The sequence below is a fragment of the Talpa occidentalis genome, unplaced genomic scaffold, assembly GCF_014898055.3.
Source record: "Talpa occidentalis isolate TD23 unplaced genomic scaffold, MPIMG_talOcc4v2.1 talOcc4.2, whole genome shotgun sequence".
Classification (NCBI taxonomy): domain Eukaryota; kingdom Metazoa; phylum Chordata; class Mammalia; order Eulipotyphla; family Talpidae; genus Talpa; species Talpa occidentalis.
In genome coordinates, this window is record NW_023602073.1 from 69949261 (window position 1) to 69968089 (window position 18829).

The 18829-nt window shown below is 37.3% G+C and overlaps 1 protein-coding gene across 2 annotated transcripts; it reads right to left on the reverse strand.

The window, feature by feature from the left end:
• Positions 1-17933, reverse strand: LOC119252551 (cysteine-rich secretory protein 2-like). 2 transcript variants are annotated; one of them, XM_037519855.2, is made up of 10 exons: positions 17827-17933; positions 13763-13867; positions 13371-13407; positions 11317-11387; positions 9668-9784; positions 8540-8627; positions 5188-5333; positions 4643-4740; positions 2530-2618; positions 1-654 (listed from the first exon to the last, which is right to left on the reverse strand). In XM_037519855.2, the coding sequence occupies exons 4-10, from the start codon at positions 11383-11385 to the stop codon at positions 527-529; spliced, it is 735 nt and encodes a 244-aa protein (XP_037375752.1). In that variant the 5' UTR covers positions 11386-11387; positions 13371-13407; positions 13763-13867; positions 17827-17933; the 3' UTR covers positions 1-526. The 2 variants fall into 2 exon arrangements, with proteins under 2 accessions (XP_037375752.1, XP_054554832.1); XM_054698857.1 differs by lacking the exon at positions 17827-17933 and having other exon boundaries at positions 13371-13421; positions 13763-13856.
• Positions 17934-18829: the final 896 nt, after the last annotated feature.

Sequence of the window (18829 nt, forward strand, 5' to 3'; positions counted from 1 at the left end):
CAAATTATCACACAAGAATTGTATACATACATGTGAGTCTTAAAATAAGTTGTTTATTCTAAAAGCTAAGTACTTTTGTTTAAAAAGGAGGCCATACAACAAAAAGAGATGTCAGTCTTTCAGTTTTTTCTTTATACAGGTGAAAAATGGTGTAGTTGAAGTGACAATGGTGTTCTCCTTTTTTGGCATGTTGCTTCAGGAATCATGTAATTCTTCATTTTCATCAAAATTTTTATGACCTAAGTCTCATGGTTGTATAAATTTCAAAATCCTCAACTTTATCCAATTCATTAAGCTTAAAGTACCAAATTTATATCAAAGCCTAAAGTTGTCATCTCATCATATGCCCTGCTGTTGTCATAAATCCTTGTATGAAAGAGATCCCGTAAGGATCCAAGAGAAAAAGATGCATTCCTTTTTTGTAATCGAATTTGTAACTAAAATGTCTACAATTTCCCCTTTGGCATTTAGCATTTCAATGATGCAGCCTTTCTCTGCCTAGTTCTGTTCAATGGACATAGGCATTTCAGTAAATTTTGTTTTCACAGAGACAAGTGGCCTTGCACTTTTCCTTGAGCAAGTCATGTTCACAACCAGCTGTTGTCTTCAAGGAATTACAGTTACTAAGGAGATCTTCATACTCACAATTATTGGCTGTTAATAAAAACACAATAGTTATGTCATTATCATTTTCTTAGTACAAAACAATCTATACATTCAAAGTGTATGAGGGGCTAGGACTGGACAAATAAGTCAGTATCATTTACACTGACATTTGCTTCTTGAGGGGAATACAAGATGTCTTAGTTGAGTTCACTGATAAATCCATCCTTTTTTGGTGATATGTTTTTAAATAAATTGACCTACTTTTCTCCTTTAGCAAAGACTAAATCACTATAAATAAATCCAAACATGCAGATTCTAAAATAGGAATCACTAGTCACATGTAGTCATTTAAATTATTCTAACTTAGATAATCTCAAAATTTCCTTACTCTTACTAGTAAGAGTACTTACTAGTAAGAATTCCCTTACTCTTACTAGTCATACTTCAAATGGTCAAAGGTCACATGTGGCTAATGGCTAGTTACAAGACACCTGCTGATAGAGAACATGTCCATCATGGACAGCAATAAATTAGTCTACAATGCTTTCTTTTTGGAGAAAATGTTATCTGTGGGCAGATAATGATGTAAACAAAGATAACATGTCTCTTCTCCTTTTGATATTTCTTCTTGTATGCTCTCCATGGGCCCCAAACTCAACAGATAAATCTAAACTCATCAGATTACCCACAAGCCTGACAATGAGTAATTATTCCATCCCTCCCAAATCTTAGTAAAAGAGTGCTCTGACTACTCAATATTTTAGGTCAGGTAGTGAATCATTCTTAACAGCTTTTCTACTTCTGACCAGCACAGGTAACAAATCCTGCCTATTCTATTGTCTTTTTACCCTGTCCATTTCTCTTCATTCATTTTGCTATAATATATTAAAAACATCCATTTTTTTAAAATCCACATTTTCAACAGTTTTCTAGTAGATTTTCATGCAACCGGTCCCTCAGGTTATTACTAGAGACTTTTCTATAAAATATGATTCTGACCTTATCACTCTTTGGTTTAAAATTTTTCAATTAACACTTTATTACCAATAAATTCCAAACTCTCTTGCAAACAGCATTCAGTAGAAGTATACTCATTCAATTTTTTTTCTTCCTTGATTTATATCCTTTTATATCATCAATATTCTGAACTATACAACTCAGTAGAAAGAATGCTAATTTATGGTGAATGCATTGAAAAGGTAAAACTCTCAATGAATGGGTCAACACTTATTACTCAATAATTTTAATAAAAGTATCATAACTATAAAAAGGCAACAAGTATTTTTACTTCTATTCCACACATCTTTAGGAATTATGTTCATGACATTTTATTTTCTCTTTTTTCAATATATAGGTTCTCTGAGTTAATATTGCATAAAGATTGGATTTTGTCCTTGAAACTGTACACAAAACAATCAAATTATAGTGCAAGTGATTATGAAGTTAAATATGATTTCAATTATACTATTGAAAAAAGTTAGACAATCAACATGATGAGCTCTCTAGATATGTTTGCCTAACTAGATTAAGCAATAATGTAGTCTCACATCCTTAGATTTATACATTTTGTTTCTTTCAAAGAACCAGTTTTGTTATAAATCTAGCCTTGGTGAAATGAGCTGTTTATCAGAAACATGTATATTTGATATTAACAGGTTCTGCATAGTCACAAAAACACTGATAGTAGGGGTTCCATTATGCTATATAGGATCCCATTCTTTCCATGACAAAGAAAGTGTAGGTTACTGGAGAATGTGAAATGTTTACTGATACATTTTTACTTACCCTCTTTGGTGTGTGAGATTACTGTCTTTCTGTCTTTTGCATAAAGACATTAGGTAAATTGGTTATTTCAGGCTATTTCTAATTTCATAAAAAGAAAAGAAATAAACTATTCTAAAAGGAAGAAAATCACTAACTTACTGCATAGTCCATCGTCACAGTTATCAGGGCAACTGGAACAAGGTGCTCCTTCTTGGTAAGGTGTATTCTTTTTGCTCAGAATATTACCACTGGAATTTAAAATATACAATGTTAAATATTTTTTACCTTATTGTTTAAAATATATACTAAGAGCAAGTTAGTCACCAAATATAGTTATAAAATTAGTTAACAAAATTGAAAAATTATAGTTCTTAATGAGTGATTCAGATAATATCCAAATTAAAAACTTCACACATTGACCAGTCTCCTTGACTATAATTCTGCAAGCTGAGAAATCAACACTTGAAATCAGACCATAGATTAGAGGCATCCAGGAGGGGAGGGCAAGAGAAAGGGAGAAGAGGAAGCGTGAAAATGAGGTGTGGTGGGCGGGGGAGCACAAAAGACTACGGTGACCACACCAAAGGGGAGAAATCCTATACTGCCAAAAAATGAACAAGGATGTAAAATAATGGTACTTCATTACATACAATACATAAATACATAAAAATATATAAAAATCAATAAATCAATAAATAAACCACATAAATAAATAAATGTTAGGACAGTTCCAGTCTCTTAATTTTCCAATGGACTAGGTCAAATTGGTGAATTGGTAAATGTGCTGACTAAGGGTATGTTTTACAGATTCCCCTAGAGAGACAGGAGAGATGTAGGTGAAGTTTGCAGTATGGAAAATAACACTGAATGTTACAATGTTGACTCATATTTGAAAGATGCTAGAAAACCATAAATGTTCTTATATGAACTAGAGAAAGCAAAGCCCCAATGTTTATATTTTTTGACATTGAGATGGTGGTAGTGATATTTTTGTAATTAATGTTGTTTTGTTTGTGGTAAGAGAGCTGGAAAATATAAGTTTCTAGAGGTGGTATGTGAGAGATTTTCAAATTTATCCAAAAAGGATTGCTATTGGAAAAAAGATGATAAATAACAATATTCAGGATATAGTCACCTCACAGTGTCTAACTTGTAACTCATGGAAGATCATTATCCTATTAGTCACTAAATTTATTTGAAAATACATGGGAGTGCAAATTTTAATTGTGTCACGAGGCCTGAGACAATGCATTTGAATCTCAATCTTGCACATAGGATATAAGTGTTTGTGTGTGAATTCTTGGAAAAATTGTGAAATACTTTCAGAAGTGTTCTATATTCCTACTTTCCCTGCTTATATATTTACTTTTATTCTTACTTTAGATGCTTGGTTCCAGATGACTCACCTTTCATAGCTAGGCAAGATAAATTGTGGATGTCTAGGATCCCTTAATTCTTTCTACTAGACCCTAATAGTTGCTTTTGGGGAAATAACTTTGGAGGTAAACCTTTTCAAACTGGAGATTCATTTACTTGGATATCTCAAAATAAATCCTGCAGGAAGGTTGGTTATAGATGACCCCTGCCTCCAATGGCAAGGAATTAAACATTAAAAGCAATTAGGACTAACATGTATTACTATTAGCTCTTTAACCTTACCATATGATTTATTGTGGATAACTTCAAACACATTTCTTGATGAAATAGCACATTTCATGCTATAAATAAAGGTCATAAGGGATGCTTCATTATGTATTTTTGGTGTGAAAAATTCTAACAAACAAAGGTTTGTTACCTGTTTCTGTACTCTGAAGTATATTAAAAAATGTTTAAAAAACTTTGAGACTCAAAAGTGAACCATTTCTAATGGTAATGAGATCAGTGGTTTTTCATATAAGCAGGAACAGGAATATCTTAACAGGAAGAGCCGAAATCAAAATATGCTATATCCCATTTGCCACTCCACTACCACTTCCTTGTTAAAAAGTTAGCAGCTGCCTGCAATATTAAATTAATGAGAAGTGATGATACCAATTCTAGAGAAACTCACATGGAATATCCTAGAGCTCTAGGTGCTGAGAAAAAAACCATTTGTTTATAAATGGTGAGGGGGATTTCAGATTTCGTATCTGGAACTGAGAACTTCTGCTCTTCTCTGAAGACATCTCATCTTAAATAAGCTTTTTATTCTGGTTTGCTTAATAAATGAGAATCCTAAAATATTAAATTGCAGATGGACTTATTGGCATTAAATTGTCAAGTGAACACTTACGCTGGACAATACTGGCAAACATAGAAGTATTTTAGATCCGCTTGATTGGGACAATAGGCAACTCCACATCCAACACGGTAAGATGAGTACCAAACAAGCTACAAGGGAATGTATGAGAGCACATAAAAGAGCAGGGAAAATAATTTTAAATGTAGCAAATGGAAAAGTGAAAAAACACTACCATTATATTTTCAGTCATATATCTTACAGAAATGTTCAGTTAATTCATTGAAATTCACAAACTTTTAAAATACTACCATTTCATGTACATCTACTACTTTATCCACTTTATAAAGTTAGAGAAGTACAGAGTGTACTTCCCTATCAAGAGTTCTGTAAGTCTTAGGAATAAATGACAGCTTTAGATTAAGTACAGAGGCCTAAGGCAATGCACTCGAGTCTTGGGCAAATGCCAGAACTATATTATACCTAATCAGGCTATTTCTCAAAATTAAACATTGGAGCTGATCATAATTTGGAGAAGCTTTTTATAGTTAGAGCATCAGTGGCAGAAGTATTTTTCTTTGTTTCCTTTGTTTCCTTACCTGAGTATAATGTCCAACAACTGCATCGGAACTCTTTGGTCCTTTACCATATATGAAATTGTTACTCTCATCATACCAGCTTTGGATTGCATCTGACCAGGGAGCAGGGTCACTTGACATATAGAGATTCTCACCACATTTTGTATCTAGGAAGGAACAGATTATTCATGACAAAAGTAATAAAGCTTGCAAAACAAAAGAAATCAATTATATGAACACAAAGATGTTGCTGTTTCCATGCCTGCCCATGCTTGATTAAAATGTAAAAATTATTAAAAAGATGCTTCTATTCCTCATCAGCTATAGAATGGAATAGAAGACAGATCTGCTTAGCACATCGAGAGTAGACACAACAGGCAAAATTTTGAGTAGGTTGAGAACTTATTCATTAAAAATTATCCTTCTATTCATTTGTCTAAGATGCATACTATTTCTTACTAAAGTCTTCCTGACTATAATGCCTCATTGCTCTTGGTTTTATATGGTAAGTTTGCAAAAGACAGTGAGCAACTTTTCTCTCTCTCCTCCTCTTTCCCATCCTTCCAGAGATACATATAGCCCTATGACTAAATGCATGTAATTTTGATTTTGCGAGAACTTTGGTTAAAAAAGTTTTATAGGCAGTCTTTAAGGAACTCCTATCAAGAGGCAACTCTGACTTCAAGAAGGATGGAAGTTTTTAAAACTTTTGGGTCTTTTCAGAGTTGATATAAACATGGTACAATAAATATCACAAGAATATAAAATATCAAATAATAAATATCACAAGAATATCACAATAAATATTAAAAGAATATCACAAGGCCTAATCCTCTTTAGAGAATTAGGCAAGAATGTTCTTGCAGAAGGTGACACCATTAAGATATTAAGTAGGAAGTCCTGGACTTCCCTTTCCCCAACATATATACTGATTCATCAACAAATCATGAACAAATTATTCTTATGTGAGAAACCAAATACATAATTGAATTAATTGTACCCCAAATAAATATGAAACCATATTCTCTGAAGCTTGCGTGAAATTGGGAGACCCTCCTATCAGAATCCCTACCCTTGGCATAGAGCCATATGATCAGGACAAAAGCTGCTGGCTCCCACGGGATATGGGTCATGTGCCCAGCAACTCAACTTTTCTAAGGGGACTCTCCAGAGGATTGATTTCTGTCTTGTTAGTCTTGGAACTTATGTTCAGGTGCAGGGTGAGAATCGAGATGGTGGCTTAGGCTAGTAGATGCCATAACTCCTACTCCTGGCTCAACACAGGAAGTAAGTGGAAGATACTGGCTTTCATCAGAGAGTTGATCATTGTGTCCAAAGCTCTAATATCTTCAGAGCTACTCAAAGAACTAGCATCTCTTGCCAGTCTGGGAGCTTTGTTAGTTTTGGCATAGTCTAGTTAGCTTGGAGAGAAGTTAGCTTGGCTTGGAGAGGAGAGAGATAGCAGTTTATACTGGCAAATACCATAGCTCCTTTCCTAAGCTCAACATAGTACAAATAAAGAGAAAAATTCCTGTTTTAAGATTTCTCCCAGGGAGGTGAGTATAATGTCCCACATCACCAGGAATGTCCCAAGAACTGGAATTTTTCTTGCCTATTTTGGAGGTTGGCTGGGTGTGGTGGAGTCTAGGCTTATAGAGGACAATAGAGATGGTAGTCTGGATTGGTAGATACCATTAACTCCTCTATCTGGTATATAATTAATATAAAACACCTGACTATAATCAAAAATTAAAAAGTAGAGATTGAAGGCAGAGCCAAGATAGCATCAGAGAAGGTTCCCCTGGAGGATGATACAGGTAACCAGTAGAGTACTGCACCCAGAGAGTCCCATGGCTTGGGGTAAAACCTCTTGGACATCAGGGAGTAAGCAGAAGGGGCATGGAGATTGATGCTTCAGTGAATAACTGGTGGGTGAAGAGAGAGGCTTGAAGGTTGTGGTTGGGAGCAGGAGACTTCCATACAAACTCCATGGAATTGCCACTTGGCCAATCACTCTGGGGAGGGGAGAGGTGGACAGTGGACGCACACAGTCTTGAATGAGAGGGGAAATATGTGCAGAGGATCTTGGATGCTCCCAGAAAGCCAGATTCCCAGTGAAAGGAACAAGGATACGATGCTGGACTTTGCTCCCTCCCCCACCCTTTGGGACATGTATTGATCTTGTAGGACTCAAGTCTGGAACTCTACAGAGGAGTGCTATCAGCAGTGTTAGAAACACGAGCCACTCCCAAGCCCCCCATTCCCAAGCATCAAACACATACTGGAAAGGTAGACATTCATATCTCTATGATCTAAAAGATGGGCAGACAAAATACACAGTAGCATGAAACCTCAAGGGAATACAACACTCAAGAAAAGAACTATACTTCAGTATCCAGCCGCAAAGATATGGAAGATTTTATCTTCTTGATAATTGGAGAATTCAAAATTGCCATGATAAAGTAGTTCAAACAGAAGAAAATGCAGATAAATAAGTCAGTGATACAAGAGAACACTGAAAAGCTAATAAAAGCAATACCACAAAATTCAGAAAAGCAAACATATTATACGATGATTAGCAAACAGAAAAATATAAATTGAAGATTTAAACAAGAAAATGAGGGAATTGTAGGATACAAAAACATCAACAGAGAAGATAAGACATTCTGAGTGTGATTGTAGAGTTAAGACAATCAGAGGTGTAAGGAGAAACAGAGCAGGGAGGAGGCGGTCCCAAGGGACCATGGCAGAGGACTGTTGTTGCGTTGGTATTGGGTGTGCTATGGTAATAAATATCTGAAGAGGTGAATCCTATGCCTGTGAACCATATACGGTATTATAAATGTAATCTCCATTTTAAAAAAAGAAATATTCCTCCTTAAAATAGATTAAATATTTTTGTAACAAAATTCAGGAACAAGTCAACATACTCAGTACATGTAATAAATACAAAATATTTCAAAACACCAAACAGCTATACAATAACACAAAAAGACAGTGAGTTAGAAATTGGACTGTTTGGTTAATTTTATAAATATACACTATTCCTTCAGATTGTGTTGTTGGGTAAGTCATTTCTCCCATGTCCTAGTTTTCAGATCTTTAAAAGTGGAAAAATGATACATTACCTTTTTACTCATAAGGGAGCTGAGAACAATTAAAACCCTACTTGAGAAAACACTTGCATGTAAATAAGAAACAAGCATGGAATTGACACCAGATTACCTCTATATACAGATACCTTGGTTTCATAAAGAAAGCAGTATAGATAATATTTATTCATAAGTCTTCTTAATACAGCATACTAGAATTGTGCTTTATATTTTATTCATTCAATATTATTTTGCCAGCAAATATTTATTAATTTACATACTGGTTTTTCGTTCCTCTGGATTACTGTGCTGTAGAGTGCACTTGTTTGCCCACTTTTGAGCATTTTTTGCTGCTTCTTTGTTCCATTCCTAAAAGTCACAAGGAAAAAAACCCACATATGAAGATTCAACTTCCATGAAGCACATGCTTTATAATCTGATTGATAGATTGATTTTAACTATTTTAAAATTTCTCCAAATGAATTTAAATGTCATTGGCATTAAAATATCTTTTTTTTTAGTGTGTATTTATTTGCCCTAGTACCAGTTTTCCCATGAAGAGAAGTCAATAGATTATCTAACAAAAGAAATACCTAATACAATATTTACTTAGGATGTCAGAGCAGGTACACCTAGGATATTTAACAATAGTGCTACTCTAAATTCTGATCCACTTGTAAAATATCCTAGTATTTACAGTAATAAGCTGGCTTACATAATTGACATTTCTATTTGCAGTCCCTGGGGCCCATACGGAAGATACCTAACTTTCTGAATTAACTTGTATGAACTGTTTTTTTTCTTAAAGATTTATTTTATGTATACAAGAACTGGGGTGTAGGCCAGAGGTGGAGGTGGGGGTGAGAGGATTCACCAGAGACAGAGTGGGGAAGAGAACAGGCAGATTGACTGAAATACACTGCTGAGGGCAGCAGTGGGTGAGTCAGGAGAGGTCTGCTGCGCCATGTGGGTCACCTCCCTGGCCGGGGATTGAACTCGTGCTGCAGTGGCTGTGGGTGGCTTCATAGTGCTGCGTCTTAACCCCTTGTGCCTCCAGGGAGGTCCTGAACTCTGGAAAGTATGCTATTGTTTGCCTGAAATGGCACTGATCCATAGGTTAAGGGGTGTTTCTTTTAGACTAAGAGTGAACTAAATGAAATAGGTTCATATTTAACTTCTGAAAATTTGATTTCTAATTCTGCCTTCTCATCTTAACAGGCCTGGAAGCCCAGCAAGTCATTAAACCATTATAAAGAAAAGAATTTCTGCCTCTCATGGTACAGCTTAAATGAAATAGTAAAATAAGGAAAGAAGTTTGTAAGCCACAAAGTTCCTAAGAGAAGCAAGTACCAGCTGCCTCTCTTAACACCGCTTGTTTACACCACTTGCCTCATATTATTGCCTCTTACCATCTTTAGCATGTTGCTGGCAGGTGGAGCTACTGATTTCCTTAGTTCATTGTGTTTATTTACAATTTCTTTTTGGATTTTCTTTTGAGAGGTTAATATATTAGTCAAATCCGGATCCTAAAGAGAAATAAAATTAGTTTTTTTTAAACATTTCTGAAAATTGGCATACGAGTAAGTTAATCAAATGAAACAAAGACTACTTCTAAAAACATTCAGTTCAAGCTAATATTAGTTGTTGGGCACTGACAATCTAAGCCAAAGCTCTGATAAATAGGAAAGAAGTGGTTGGAAGTTTTGAGATTGGGATGTAATTACTGGCATAACATATAAAAATATTTCTGATCACAAATGTCAATATTTGGTTTCAAGGGGACACAAAATGCAATTTTTCTAGACAAGAAGAATGATTTTATTCTATAACTACAAAGGTACAGAAGAGGAACAGCAGGACATATTCATTCATATTTAGTCATGCTGCAACAGGAGGAATAACGATGCTGCTGATTCCTCCTAGACTTGAAGGGGAACATTTACCTGATATGGTGTCTGTATTTAGAGAAACTTTAGTCCTAGTTAAGTGCATTCTTAGTGGACAATTTTACTTATTATGGGTAGATTTTTTACAGAGTTTCTAAGAAGATATAAAATTATTTTCCAAAATTAAAAGAATCTCTGGCAGTTTAGGGAGCAAAATCATCAAATTACTGTACTATTACTGACTTTGTTTCATTTAGTAACAGAAATGTAACTGATAAGGCTAATATTTTTGGATGATCTTTGTGTGTGTGTGTGTGTGTGTGCGCGCGCACATTATGCATGGGGATGGTCAAAACAGGTGGATTGGGTGTGTAAATTATTTGCAAAAATTTAAACAATTTGATGACCTAAATTTGCACAAGAGTATGACATTATATGACCAAGATTTTGGAGTAGAAATATAACAAGTATGGTCCTTTGTTGATTTTCCTGACACCTTGGGACGTTATTGTATCCTCCCCACAATATTGAGTTCCCTTGAAACTCTCCAAATCCTGACCACATTTTATCTCCACTCTATATTTATGCTTCTATTTCTCCCCAACTCGTATATTCCTAAGGAGAGGGACCAACAGTGAGTGAATGCCATTGTACTGCAGACTCCACACAGCTCCTGAGTCCTAGATCAGAAAGGATCTACATGTCAAATAGTAATAGCATTATATCAGAGCATAGAACAGCATCTCTGGGTATTTCCTATTGTCCCTCAAAAACTTGTTTAAAATTATTTCATTTCAAAGCATGTCAAAATTTTGTCCTTTATAAAGAAGTAAATACATTCTGACCAAAATATCATTGCATTATCTATTCAATATAAAAGTGTTTTTTTCTTTATGTGTGCACTAAACCTTTGAAATATTTTGTGTATTTTGTATCTACAGTATATTTTGCTTTGCACACTCCAAATCAAGTGTTAACTAATAACATCTGACTAGTGGCTATTGTATTGGACAGTACAGCATTAGACTTTCATTTAGATAATTGTGATATTCTCAAAGCAATTCGTACTTTATGGTGTACTAGACACTCTTCCTCTTTCCACTCTCAAAATGCCTTGCTATTATCCCATAAAGTTGCCTGTATGGTAACAAAACTTTGCAATTTAATCTTACCCCTCCTTCTGCAGGTAAAGGTGGAAGCAGCATAGCAATGAGAATCACCAGCACTGGAAGTAAAGCCATTTCTGGGAAGTGAATCAAAGAGAACAAAGATGTTCATGGAAACATATAGTATGTGAACCTCTAACCAAGAGGGAGAAACCGATGTTTCTCAAAGGAATTGTGATTCCCTAGTTGTAACATGAGAAGATTGTCATTATAGTGCCAATAGAATCATAGTGGCATCAACCTTGTTTTTGATAGGAACAATAAAAAGATAAGCTGAAGTACCTAAGTGAAATCTGGGGAGCCAGGGAACATACAACCTTCTTTCTGTCTAGTTCTATTGCTCCTAAGCCCATCAAAATGCAAATGTGTAAAAAACAGATTTCTTCATAGTTCAACAGTGTTACTGGCGTTGATTTTTCATCTCAGTTTTTTAAAGTTCATTTTTAATGTGCTATCTATTGGTTTGCTATTCTTTATGAAAAGTATTTCATTATCATTTATGAAAATTAGAGCTATATCATTTTATTTACACTTGACTCTAATCAAATATCCAGAGTTGTGATAACACAGAAATAAATGTACAAACACTTAATTAGTGACTATTTCTCCAATTGAATTAGAAATTAGTCTTACTTTATTCCTCATTCTTGTCTATATTTGAAAGTTTTCTGGTGTAGAAAAAACAAACATGGCTAATGAGTATCTAAACTGTTCAAAATTGAATTTACAATTTGGTACAAAGTTTGTTTAACATCTTCTTTACTGTATAAGAAGACGCTCAAACATTGTGTTGCCCATGTTGTCCTTTGTTATTGTGTCAAAAGAAAATCCTTTATCCTTTTTTTTTTTTAAAGATTTATTTATTTATACAAGAACCGGGGTGCAGGCCAGATGCGTGGGAGGGTGAGAGAATTCACCAGAGACAGAGTGGGGAACAGAGCAGGCAGACTGACAAAATACACTGCTGGGGGAAGCAGAGGGCCCGGCCGGGATCGAACCAGCGCTGCAGGGGCTGCCGACAGCTTCACAGCGCAGTGCTCAACCGCCTGCACCACCAGGGGAGGCCCCCCTTATCCTTTAGATGAAGAAATAAAGACCATATTTAGGAAGGACTCATTTACCCACCACTACTCATATAAATTGTTCACTATGAAAATTAAAGGAATACTATATTTCCTGTGTGTGAGATTGATGCTCCCAAATTTTTAGAGGGAAGGAATTGCTACATAATTTATTTGTGGTACTTCTTAGACCTCCCTGATGTGTAAATAGTGGACAATTGATACCTGTTCCATGCATTCCCTGTGTGCCCTCAATAGTGTGCTCATAAAAGGAATAGAATGAATATTTATTACCATGCATAGTAAATTATGATGTCCGATTTCACTCACTATCTTGTGGGTATGAAAATATTTTACAGATGAAGAAATTGAAACCTAAAATGATAATTAACCTGTGACATTGGTAAGTTACTGTCAGTAATTAGCTTTGATACAAATTTGATTTCAAAGTTAATGATGCATATTGAAAAGAGTATTTTTAAACTGGAAATGTTTTTAACTTGAAAGAAAGAATTCTAGCCTGTTTTGAACAGGATAGATATTCATTAGCCATCATTGTTTTTTTCTGTACTAGAAAATTTTCAACTATAGACAAGAATAAGGAATAAAATTAACTTGATATCATTCTCAATAAAATTTTATCTATAAAGTTTTGAATCACAAATTAAAATTATTTGGGCCTCCCTGTTGGTGCAGGTGGTGCAGCACAGTGCTGCAAAGCTGTCCGCAGCCTCTGCAACGCCGGTTCGATCCCCAAGGAACCCACATGGCCAGCAGACCTCTCCTGTCTCGCCCGCTGCTCCCCTCAGCAGTGTATTTCGTCAGTCTGCCTGTTCTGTTTCCCACTCTGTCTCTGGTGAAGCCTCTCACCCTCCCACGCATCTGGCCTGTACCCCAGCTCTTGTATAAATAATAATAAAAAAATTAAAATTATTTTATTACTAGCAAAATAAAAATTATTGACAAAATGTTCACACTAAAATGAACATTATTACTTACTATTGGTTCTCAAAGCAGGATGAGGTATCTGCTTTATCTGTAGGAAGAAATATGGAGAGAAAAATTTGCAAAGTATATATTAGACAATTTATAATAGACCACAATGTCACATTCCTTACTCACTCCTCTTCTATCCTTATCTATCCAACTAACAATCATCTTTGTTACATGTTATATGTGAGCATTTTGGCAAATACCGATTTTTATTACATGTTAATAAAAATGTTTTGAATAAAAAAAAGTTTCTCACGGTAAAACATTTTTTAAAAAGCAATGACATTTTGGTGATAGTATATTTTATGAAAAACTGATCATATTTTATTCTTTTCAACAAACATTTAAACAAATTCAGTTGAACGTTTGGTGCCATTTTTCTTTTCTGTGCTACTTACTAATGGAAAAGTGCTGCGCTTTCTTGCAGGTTGTCTTAAAACCAGGATGACATGGTTCTTTCCTAGGGTGACTATGGGAGCAGCATGATATAGGGTTTCATAGTCCTAGAAGAGGGGAAAAAGAGAATATTTAAAATAAAAACATGAATAGACAGGTAGTATCAATAATCTGCATCACAACCTTAAAACTTGATTCACTGTTTAGTATTGTTCTCCAACACTTTACTGTTTGATCTCACCATAAAGACCATAAACTTTTTTTTTTTAATTATTTTTTTTTAAAGAGGCATGTATTTATTTGTTTTGTTTATACATGCACTGGGTACAGCCAGAAGCGCGGGAGGGTGAGAGAATTCACCAGAGCCAGAGCGGGGAGCAGAGCAGGCAGAAGGAACGAAGTACACTGCTGAGGGGAGCAGTGGGCGGCAGGAGAGGTCTGCGCGCCATGTGGGACCCTCCGGTGGCCGGGGAGCAGCCGGGGATCGAACCAGCGCAGCAGAGGCCGTGGGCAGCTTTGCAACCCAGCGCTCAACCGCTGCGCCACCGGGGAGGACCAAGACCATAAACTTTTGAGATCAGTCTGTTTTCTGTAACAGGGGACTAAAGCCAAAGAATGTTACAGGTGGTACCCCCTGGGGGGGGTGCTGATGAGGATTGATAGCCCCAGCCATGGGAAAATACAAAGTATCAGTGTGGGTGGAGACTCAGATAAGAAATGTAAGGGAGGGGAGAAGCAGCCCCCAGGATTCAGCATTCAAGATATCAGCATTTTCCAATCTTCGGCCATTTCTGCTCCCACCAAGGTCATGTAAAAGCTGTTGCAGGCCTCTGAAGGACACGGAGAAGCTTCCAGCCGCCAACCTCAGAGGAAGAGTTCGGAGGCTTTGCAGGTAAGCGAGTAACTGAAATGGTTCCCAGTTTAGCTGCTGTTACAGCCTGGTAGGGATGGCGAAGACCCAGAGCTGAGCGCCTCGCTGAACCCGGTGAGTGTGACTGTTGTTTATTGGGTCGTCCGGCTGCTGCAGTTGCTGTTTTGAGCGTTGCTTGTCTGGTGCTGTGCTGGTGCATTTCGGCAGCTCTGGTGAGGATCTCCTATTGTCTTCTGGTATCTTTGTGAGTTGAAATCGGCCTATAGTCTAGGTGCTGGTGCTCCAGGTCCGTGGAAAGAGGCCATTTTGAGAGTGTGGCCTTTAGTTCAGGGGAGGAGTTCTGTGTCCTCAGGGGTAGGAAGACACTATCTTGGGAGCGTTTGTGTTTAGACTTGAAAACACTGGACACTGCTTCCAGTGAGGTAAACGGCCATTTTTGGCCTCAGGAACTCTTTGTTTTCCCTGGTTTGTTAAGTAAATTCAATTATATTTATTCTCTGAACCTGAATAGTCTTGAAATTGTGCGCGTGCTTGAGGAACTCAGTGGCCAGTAAAATATTTGGGCAGTAGCCTTGACTGGTCTTAGTGCCCCTTGCTGCCCTGTATCATTTCCATGATCTGGCATTTCCTTCAAAAACTAACAAAGAAGCAAGCTTCTTAAAGACGGTTAATAACTATTAGTTGGCTAACTCTTGGGATATTGCAGCACATGTTACATTTCTAAGACTTTACTCTCCTTATCTAGGTCTCCACAAATTTTACGCTTTTTAGAACAGGTAATTTTTTTTTAAGGAGACAAATTATTTTCACTTAAGCATTTGATCATGGCTAATTTTGTTGACATTAAATCTAAAGGTATGGTAAATTTAAGTGGAAAGAAACCAAAAAACCAGAAAGTAAATTTGGTAAAAATGGGAATAGTAGTTTTTGTGTAATTTCAAATTAAAAGGTAGAAATCAATTTAGAGAAACATAGACAAACTGCATGTCTGCAATGATTGTGCCATAGATTTGAACTCCAGATCTTGAGATTTGACAGGGTTTCTTGGGGAAAAAAAAAAAAATCACATTACCTTGTACAAATAATCAGACTGTCATGTACCATGTGGACAGTATATAACACATGCTAAATGTGTTCATATGTTATGAAATATAAAATACAGTATAAGCTGTGATTTTAATCTGATGTTTTGCACTTGTATGTTACTACAAGGCAAATTTTTGTTTTTTGTTCCAATTTCCAAGAATCTAGGAATTTTGGAAAACTTTCACATATGTACTGAAACTTAAGTTTGAACTTCTAGGAGAATGTTTACATTTGCTGCCACCAATTCTCTAACTTGGTGGTAATTTTTAGTTGTGTCTAAGAGGCTTTGGAAGAACACTAGGAGAAGGTGGGTGACTGATCTTTGCCCAGCATAATTTTATTTAGGTCTTCATCAGTTAGAAATGCTGATTTCTTTAAATGCATATTTGTACTGTTCTCATTATTTTTAAATTGTTTTCCCCCCTCTGCTTCTGAATTATGTCAAACAAAATGGAATACACACCAAAGTTATTTTCATTTCTTTTTGTAGAGCTGCTCTTGATTAATAGTAAGTTCTATTTTCCTTCCTTCCTTTTTCCTCCTTTCTCCTTCCCTTCCCTTCTTCCTTTTCTTTCCGCTTTTAAGCTTCACTTATTTTTTTTTTTTTTTTTAAGATTTATTTATTTATTTATTTATTTATTTATTTATTTATTTATTTATACAAGCACTGTGTACAGTCAGAAGCGCGGGAGGGTGAGAGAATTCACCAGAGCCAGAGCAGGGAGCAGAGCAGGCAGAAGGACCGAAGCACACTGCTGAGGGGAGCAGCGGGCGGCAGGAGAGGTCTGGGCGCCATGTGGGACCCTCCTCCGGTGGCCGAGGAGCAGCTGGGGATTGAACCGGCGCTGCAGAGGCTGCGGGCAGCTTCGCAACCCAGCGCTCAACCACTGCGCCACCAGGGAGGCCCTAAGCTTCACTTATTAATCATTTGCTTTCTTTTAACACATAATAACATAAGAATAGACAAAAATAATAAAAAAACTAAATTTTTAGTGTTTACTTAAGTTTAGTATTTGCTTTTCCATCTTTGGTTGTTCAACTATATAACATGAACAAAACAGACATCAGGAATGACGAATTTCTGTAATTTTCCCATCTCGCTGATTTAAAAGCTGTCTTCTGTAGGGGGCTGGGGAGACCTTACTTCCTCAGTTGAGTTCAGGTTGCTGGACTGATAGAGAGGATATTCTTCACTTTACTCTGGCCTGTGGCTGGGTTTAGCCAGTCCTCCAGGGTTGGTGATGCTGCTGGTACCTGTGGAAGTGACTGGGCAGCTGCCCTCTTTAGGGCTGCTTGTGGGATGAAGGTCCTGCCCCTGCACCTCTCACACCCCTGCTGGGCTGCAATTTAGCAGAGATGCTGGAGCTGGAGTCTGATGGGTCAGAAAGGGACCTTCTTCCTCTAGGAAGGAGGAGAGTCAGGGTAAGTGACCATAGGTCTGGCATCTGGGGTAAAGGCAGGGTACCCCAGATCGCCATAGGAAGGCCCCAAAGTATTCCAGGGAGGAAAAGCCCAAGGGCGTAAGGCTGCTGCCTAGGATGAGGGGTGCCAGCTATGGAATGGAAAGGAAAGTCTTAGGCAAGGAGAAAGTGGCTCTGCAGGAAAAGAGGGAGAAAGTCAAGCCAGAGATCACAGGGCAGCAGGTTGTGCCTGGACCAGGCTCCAGCATCCGGAAGAGAGCCTCTAACTAAACACCCCCATAACAACTATTGACCACATAGAATTGTGTCTTTTTCTCGAAATCGGTTAAATGGCATGAGTCCAGAAAAGTCAACAGCCATATTTCAGAGAGTTAACACACACTAATAACAAAACATTTGTAAAAGGAATGGAAATTATTAATTTGACCTCACAAAAGGCAAGATTTAGAAATGACTTCAGGCTTCTGCTATGACTCAAAGTGTAAACAGAATTGCCCTTCAAGATAGGCAGAGGTTCCAACAGGATAAACAGAAAGGCACGTTGAAAGTCTTTGGGGGAATCAATGCTAAGTGACCAAACTGAATACTGTCCTTCTGCACGATACCAGCCATGTGCCAGACAGAAGAAGCACAGAGGAGCAGAAGATCCCCCACCTCATCCCACCTCCTTGGCGTCCCAAATGCTTACCCTGGATCCGGAGCCCTGATGTTAATGCTGGGCAGGCTGCGGAGCTGGAGCGCAGCCGCGGTCCACCTTCCCACAGCCGCTGTGAAACCCCCAGCCAACCAGACCTGCGCGTGCCGGCCACGTCACAGAGCTTTATGCCCTCATCAGGCGAGGCTAAGTGAGGTCTTCCTTCACTTGCCCGTTTCCCTCCAACTTGCCCATCTCCTTCTAAAGCTTCACTGAGAAAATATGGCGCATTTTCCTCTGCTCTGTTTTACTCTCATTACCATGGCTTGAATAAGGCAAATAAATGTCTAATGGGTATATACAGCTGAAGAACAATGAGGTGGAGATGATATTAGAATTCAAAATGCTCTGGGGTTGACTGAAAAGGGGCAAATGATCTCGTGACTCAACGCAGGTTAGAATTTAAAGAGCACAATGGAGAAGTCCGTAGCTACTACATAATGCAGCCCCTGCCCTGTGGTACCAGTAGTGCCTGGAGGGATACATGGATGGCCTTGCCATGTTTCACCTTCACGCATAAGCTTTTCATGTTTTTTGCCCCTCTTCTTTCTTTCCACAACAGTTTTGTGGTCAGGAAATTCAAGAAGAGTAACAGGGTCAAGTCTTAGGAATATGCCCAGAAATCCTGACCCAAAGTGGCTGGTTTCAAGTACAGCAGGTATATTAGACTTTGGATGAAGACATGTTGCTTCTCTATACACAGAGCAGATGAGTAAGCTTGGTGTTTTCAAAATTTAAGGAAATGTATGAACTCATTACCTACAGGCTCAATTGGGACAAAAGATGTCAAACCAAGGACTAGCTTCCATCATACTGTAACTCTCCATGCTCTGTGCAGAGGTTGGAAATCTCTCATTACTTTATTTACAGTTATTTATGAATATCTTCATTTATGGGTAGCTCATTCTTTCCATGTTTCATGGTGCTGAGTGCCATTTTCCCTTGCCAGTATTAAATTTTTAAGGGAGAAGTCCTTAGACATTAGTTTAGTTCTTTA